We start from the raw sequence: 7,366 nt of genomic DNA, 5'->3' as shown, positions 1-7,366 counted from the left end.
ACATTTATCCTGCAGAGGAGTTGCTTACATCTCGTGACAGTGCGTCTTCAGCTGTGCTCCATATGTGCCTCTAAGCCTATTCACTTTTAATTGTCATTAACAATTTGAAAATGATGGTGAATAACTACTCATTGTGAGACGTATTTCCTGATATCTTTATTATAATTATGTTCCCCATTGTAATCATGTAATTTATAATGTTTTTATGGATGTGCGCTGGTGCACGTTCCTGTGGACGAGAAAAGCAGGGTGTAGTTGTGCACCCGCCCATCACTGTTGATAATGCACTCTTAAAATAACATATAAACAACTCGCCATGGATTTCTGACCAGGTATTTCTTGGTCAGTGGCGTAATGCGTTTTAGGTAGTGTAAAACCTTAGGCCACGGCTGCCCCCAAATGACCCCTTTCTGCCCCCAAATGACCCATTTCTCAAGGTCAGATTTTACTAGATTTTTAGTATGTTATTTAGCATGTCTAACAGTACCAGAATCCATAAAAAAACCTTTTGTATCAATTTTTTCTATGTTGAACCCTATATTGACCCGCCTAAAGTTACTCAACTTGCACTGGATCATCTTCCTGAATCTCAATATTATCACAAGTGTGGGCAAAAGTCAGCACCAGTCAGAGGCTACATTCATTGTTTTGCACTTTTATGATATCATCACATCACCAAAAGTATTGGTTTTACCAAAAATATTTGTCAATATTTTAAACTACAAAAATACATACCTATAAAGTATTTTGATACAAAATACTTAAGTCATTTTATTCAACCCAGTCAAATACAAATTACTTAATATACAATATATTTTGTATTTGAAATATGGAATACATGTACAATAAATACTGCTCATCCCTGTAGGCATCACTTGTTCTGAGATACCATGTTTGGTTCAGGAGATATAATGAAGAATATAGGCGTAATTCAGTTATAATGGAACATTTAATAGTTGCCACGGCGATCATTAGGGTTTTTTGATAATGGTTTCATATCTGAAAATGTTCAGGGCTCCAAACTGTACAAGTTCACCAAGTTTCATGCTTATATGAAAGAATTTGACCTAATTTTCACATATCCCCTGTACTATGAAAGTTCAATAAAACTGCCACAGGTGCAGCTTTTCGCCATTGACCTATGCACAAATAATTCCAATTTTGACAATGTTCCACCACTTGGATTTTCATGGACTTTTGGTATGTGATATGGGAAGGTTTCATGAACTGAATACAACAAAAATCATTTCTGTTGCAATTAGTTTTGGGTTGGGTGATTTTTTCTCACAGATTGCCTGGACTATACCCCCTACCAGGTTAAGTACAGAGCCTATGTTACCATAGTTACTTACATAGACTAATCATTTTTGAGCTTTCTGGAACTGAAATCCCAGGTTTACCGTTTACTCTGGGTTTACATACCCAGTTCAGTTCAGAGCCTATGTTACCATAGTTACTTACATAGCCTGATCATATTTGAGCGTTCTGGAACTGAAATCCCAGGTTTACCGCTAACTCTGTGTTAACATACCCAGTTAAGCCAGTAAACCTGCTTTCTGGAATACCCCTCTGGTCTGTGGCGGAATTGTTTTCTGAAACTGCAAAATATCAACAGTGAACGTTTGCGCCGGAACACGCCCCGTCTTTTTGCTGAACTGCCCCCGTGGGCGCAATCGAATTCCCTAATTTACAGGCATGTACCTGTGGAGGGAAAATTCCAATATGCGCTGACTGCAAAATAGTATACAAAGTCAATTGCGCTGGGACGCAAGATAGAGCCCTAAGTCTTACAGGTCTTTAGTCCTTTTTTTACATGCAAATGTACACTTCATGAACATTTCATTCTCTTGCGGTCTATGTCATACAGCCACGTGAAGATGTACAGTGAGTGTCTTTTTAAATGTGTGTCAGTGTGTGTCTGCTCTGCTTGTGCGCAAATTAAGATGAGCTCTGCTAAAGTCATCATTCTGTTCGCCAGCTTGCCGTCCCTGTTGGCAACAGCTGAGCCTCGAGCACGGAGGAGTCTGGGCTCGGAAACTATGACAAAGGGAGGGCCATCTCACTCTTGAGCCTCACACAAAAAAACACACAAAAAACACAAAACACACTAAACGTGGTCCTCAGATGAAAATCCACTTGCAGAACAGACTCTACCAGTGTTGTTACCGATATGGACTGCAGCAGGGCTAGTTGTGGCCTGATCCTTATTATAGGCTTGCTCCTGATTGATCTCACTTGGGGGCAAGGAACACGACAATCCGACAAACTTTTATCACAGAGGCTGCGACAGCTGGATGCACAGGTTTGGGCAAATTCTTATGTTCACATATAGCACTCTGTGTAACATTTCTGCAAGCTGAATAAACCACCACACCACTCTGTTTCCAAAAAAGCTGGGTCAGTGCGTAAAATGTAAATAAAAACTGAATGCTATGATTTGCATAGCATGTAAACCCTATATCTGATTGAGAATAGTGTAAAGACAATATAGTAACTGTTATAACAGAGAAATGTTATTGTTTTTTTTTGGAAAACATTTTTATATGTTACCGACATTTTGAATTTGATGCCAGCAACACATTTCCAGAGTTAAGACGGGCATGTTGATCACTGTGTTGCATAACCTTTTATTCCCCTCAACAGTCTATACACATTGCTTTGAAACTGATATGATATGTTGTCCCATTCTTGCCCGTAACAGTAGCTGGTCTACAATCCAGGGTCTTCTTTGACATATTTTCTATTTTATTCTGCACCAGATGTGACAGGACTGGATTGTTGTACCTTATGCAATAGTACCATATGGAGCCATGCTGTTGTAATATGTACAGAATGCAGTTTTGCACTGTCTACCTGATACCACATAACAAGAACAACCCTTCTCTTTAGCCCTGAGGATGCAAATAATTTAAATTCTAAGTGGTCTAACCACAGGACAGTCGTCCACTTCGCCCATGTGCTTGGCCCAGATCAGATGGCACATATGGGCAGTGTTTAAACATGATTAGCATTTGAGGATGGAGCATCAAACTGAGCTTATGCAGCATCAAACTACTGAGCCCATTCCTGAGCCTATTGAATGATTTACAGCGTCAAGTCTGGTTTTACAGTAATGCAATGCCCTCTAAGGCCCTGAAGATCACGGCCATCCAATATTAATTTTCCACCCTGCTTTTTGTACAGAGATTTCTTTGGATACTCTGGATATTTTAATGATAATAGATCAGGGATTCCCAAACTGGTACGTGTACCACCGGTGGTACGCAAGCTTCCATTTGGGGGTACGCGAGATGAAAAGGGCAATGTTGGAAAGGTGTTAAAAACTATATATTTTTGAAATCTTAAGCCTTCTCTTTGTTCTTTGTGTTTCATAATGTTGTTCTCCATCCTGTTTTTTTAGTGTGAGAGATCATAGACCAGTTGCACATTTTGATTTTGTTATTTGTTATCATGTAGGGTGGCTAATTAAACATGATGCCTGGAATGCGTTAATAGAATGTGTTACATGTTTATGTGTCGGATGGTGGGGGTACGCAAGCCGAGTCAGGATGTAAATGGTAGTACGCAGGAAAAAAGTTTGGGAACTGCTGGTATTGATGATCAAATCCCCAAATTCTTTGCAATTTCACATTGAGGAGCCTTATTCTTAAGTTGTTGCTCACATAGTTTTTCACAGAGTGATAAATACCTTTGCATCTTGACTTCTGAAAGACTCTTTGGGATGCTCTTTTTGAATCCAATCATGTTGCCAATGAACTTAACCTAACCTCTCTGCAAATAGATATGGGCTTATGTGATTTGCAGATCATCACATTATGTATTTATTTACATTTTACACAGCATCCCAACTTTTTGGAATCACGCTTAGGATAAAACAGTACAGAAAGATCTTGTAGAGAACTGTTGGCACAACCGCCCTTGTCTGCTCACTATATTCCATTGTTATGTGCTAATAAAACCCTGACTGACTCCTTTTTCCGATTACTCTAAAGTTCAGAACATTTCAGGAGAGGACACTAAACCATCTTCAAAACATTGCAGAAAATGTCAATGTTTCCCAAAGCATAGACACGCGCTTCCAGATACTGACGAGGCGATACGAAGGCCTGTCCAGAGAGCTGAAGGCCTTCAAGGCCGCCACCGACGCAGACCTGAGCTTGCTGAGGGCCTGGACCAAGAAGTTGCAGAAGAAGACCAAAAGGCTGGACCTGCGGATAACCGGTCTGGAGAGGTCCCTGCGGGACAACAACAGGGCCTCCCAGAGGCAGGTGCAGGAGCAGAGGGACGCCCTGTCCAACCTCACGGACGATCTCCAGGAGCACATGACCCACATCGACTCGATCAAGGCCCACCAGGAGGAGGTTCGAGACGGGATCCGGGGCCTGCAGGGGCTGTTTAGAGAGCAGCAGGCCCAGATGACACGGCTGGAGGAACGCATGAGGGAACGAGCCGTAGTAGCACAGCCAGGCCCCCTCTCCACGAGAAGCGTAGCCGCCCCCAGAGAACCACCCATCTCCAACCAGACCCCTCAGGGCTCCACTCTGACAGCTGAGCGGAACACCAAACCCCAAGCCAAAGCCCCTAAACAGGGGAAGATGAGAAACCACAGTCCCCCGGCTCCCAGGCCCACGCAGAGGAGCAGGAAAGCCGGGGACAGGAGGAGGCTGAGGAACAGGGTGCAGGGGTCCAGGCATACAGACCTCCTGGAGGAACCTCGATTGTTGCCCACAGAGCCAGGGGAAAAGGAGGACACAGAGGGAGAGGAGCTCCCCATCCAGAACATTCTGCAGTTGCCATTAAGACACAAGATTCCTCATCACACTCCAAGGCCACGAGCCACAAGTATGTATATTCTCCAAGACAGCCATACACTTTCCCATTAAAATGGACAAAGTAGAAAGAATAATATTGAATCATATTTTAGAATAGATAAAATCACAAACATGCTTATAATTGTCATTCTATAGGTCAAATGTCATTGGTTTGCAGTTGCCATGTTTGTATTGTCTCAAAAAGGGAAACAAAACTCTCTGAAACACACTGGAAACTAAAACAATCTCTGTGTTTGTTTTTTTTAACAATTATTTAAAATAATTTTTAATTACAACATCTTGGGAAAAAATTGCATCTGATCTTGAGTTTTGCAACACATCATGAGTACATTTTCAGTACTGATTCCAATTTTTAATGCAGCTCATTTTAGTCATGAGTTAACTCCTCTGTTTGATTTTATTTACAGTATGCAATGTGAATTCCATGCTACTGTTTCCCTCTGCTTCCACTGAGAACTATGCCACATTCTTCAAGGGCTTCACTACCAGTATTTACGAGCTGACCATCTGCACCTGGGTGAGAGTTGAGTCCAGGTACATGGGAACGCTCTTCTCTTATGCCACCGCGGACAATGACAACATGCTGGTCCTCTATGGTCGCAACACAAGCTCTGCGGGCAGTGTGGATTTCGTGATTGGGGATCCTGCATACCGGGAGCTACCAGTGCAGACCATCCTGGACAACCAGTGGCATCACCTGTGTGTCATCTGGTCCTCCATCGAGGGCCGTTTCTGGCATTACATCGACCGCCGCCTCATCTCCACGGGCTCCAGGTTCCAGAACGGCTATGAGATTCCGCCAGGAGGTACTCTGGTCTTGGGCCAAGAGCAGGACTCTATGGGCGGAAACTTTGACCAGGCGGAGGCCTTTGTGGGTCGGCTGGCTGGTTTTACCATGTGGCCACGGGTCCTGAGCCCAGGGGAGATCTCCTGGATTTCTACAGGGAAAGGGCTTCCTAGAGGAGTGCTTCTCAGTCTCGATGATGTGGACAAGCTGAGAGGATCCGTACAGCGAGTCACATGTGAATGTCTGGAGCACTGTCCCTGATACTAACACTAACAGAATAACTAGGCTCAACATTCAAGTCAGTTAGTTTTTAATACAATGGTCCTGCTTTCAATGTGTTCGGTTCAAGGCCTACATTAACTTTTCAAATATGTTTCATTAATTAATTAATTAGTTAATTAGTTAATTCATTCATTCATTCATTCATTCATTCATATTTCCATGTACACTGCAAAAACTGCTTTTCTAACGGAGTGTTATTATTATAACTATTATTATATTATTATTATTTTATATTAAGATCAGAAATCTAGTTGGTATTGTTTTTAGTATAAAGAGACAAGACATGGTTCGGAGTAATTTCGCCCTAGGGTCCTTTGCACCATGAACAGACAAACAGAACCTGTTTTCCCTTGGACAAACCTATGGGTCGAACCCTGGTCGAGTAGCGCTGTCAGAAACTAATGAGTTTCTGCAGGCGTAATGGAACCAACTTTTATCTCGTAAATTACCCCACTAATAATGCCCTGAATGGTACGAAACTTCTACAGTATGTTCTTTAAGCGATTACATCAACGTTTTTTGATATCCCGTTTTTAATATATTTTTTCCGTGTTTACAACTTAGTGTTAACTAATAATTGTTGCAAACTGGTACTACGAACAAAATATTAGTGCATTCCTGGATCTACATCCTTATGCATGCTTCCTGCCAGGACTTTCACAGGCTTTTCCCAAATCACGGAAGTAACGTCGACGCAGTGATTTAGTAGCAGATAATAGCATCCATCAGGCAAGTGTTATTTAAATAAACTCCTGGTGTACTTTTCCAATTTTTCAATGCCTCGTTTTATGAGTAAAGAACATACTGTAGAAGTCAGGGCTACTCGACCAGGGTTCGACCAAGGGAAAACAGGTTCTGGGAGGGTGTTTGGCTCGGGGTCATGGTGCAAAGGACCCTAGGGTGAAATTATGCTGCTTTCCTAGTCTCGTAAATCATCATACACCCACCCGTACAACATGTACGAATGAGTGGCTTTAGGAACACATTTCTCTCGAGCCACGAGGGGCATTAGCAGGAGGCTAGTCATTGTTTTGTGCTACATGTAGCCTCTATCTAAACGGCTTGAAAACAAATTGTTACATTGTATTGCAGGCACAGCAAGACCGTGCAATGCATGAATTGGTGACCGGATTGAAGCAGCAATGTAATCTAGTGTGTAAGAGCATTACATCAACATTAACATGACCAACACAGTACATTATGCAAAAAAAATACATGTCATCTCATCTCAACTATGGGCGCAGCCATGTTTGTTGTAAGGTCGTACGTCCACCTCGGGGTACCCTCAAGTACTCCGAGGTAAAGTGGGCGTGCCTGCCCAAAATGCCGCAAGAAAGCTGGGTAATTTACACTTTCCAACTTGGGCGGCGGATTTACGACACAACCCGAAAGCACCATTACTCCGAACCATCGCTTTAACACACTGGCAGCCAAATTTGCTTGTTTTAAGAACAAATATGCTTAG

General features: G+C 42.4%; 1 protein-coding gene across 1 annotated transcript; it reads left to right on the top strand.

The window, feature by feature from the left end:
* Positions 1 to 2,170: 2,170 nt before the first annotated feature.
* LOC125295584 (pentraxin-4) lies at positions 2,171 to 5,943 on the top strand. Its single transcript, XM_048244927.1, has 3 exons — positions 2,171 to 2,302; positions 3,993 to 4,842; positions 5,240 to 5,943. Exons 1-3 carry the CDS (start codon positions 2,171 to 2,173, stop codon positions 5,878 to 5,880), a joined length of 1,623 nt encoding a protein of 540 aa, XP_048100884.1. The 3' UTR covers positions 5,881 to 5,943.
* Positions 5,944 to 7,366: the final 1,423 nt, after the last annotated feature.

Source organism: Alosa alosa, chromosome 6 (assembly GCF_017589495.1).
Source record: "Alosa alosa isolate M-15738 ecotype Scorff River chromosome 6, AALO_Geno_1.1, whole genome shotgun sequence".
Classification (NCBI taxonomy): Eukaryota; Metazoa; Chordata; class Actinopteri; order Clupeiformes; family Clupeidae; genus Alosa; species Alosa alosa.
This window is presented reverse-complemented; position numbering and strand designations above follow the sequence as displayed.

Bases quoted from the DNA above. Each gene is read 5' to 3' on its own strand.
- LOC125295584 (XM_048244927.1), top strand. From the start codon at position 2,171: ATGGACTGCAGCAGGGCTAGTTGTGGCCTGATCCTTATTATAGGCTTG. The intron at 2,303-3,992 runs GTTTGGGCAAAT...ATTACTCTAAAG, and splicing joins TGCGACAGCTGGATGCACAG to TTCAGAACATTTCAGGAGAG. The intron at 4,843-5,239 runs GTATGTATATTC...TTTTATTTACAG, and splicing joins TCCAAGGCCACGAGCCACAA to TATGCAATGTGAATTCCATG.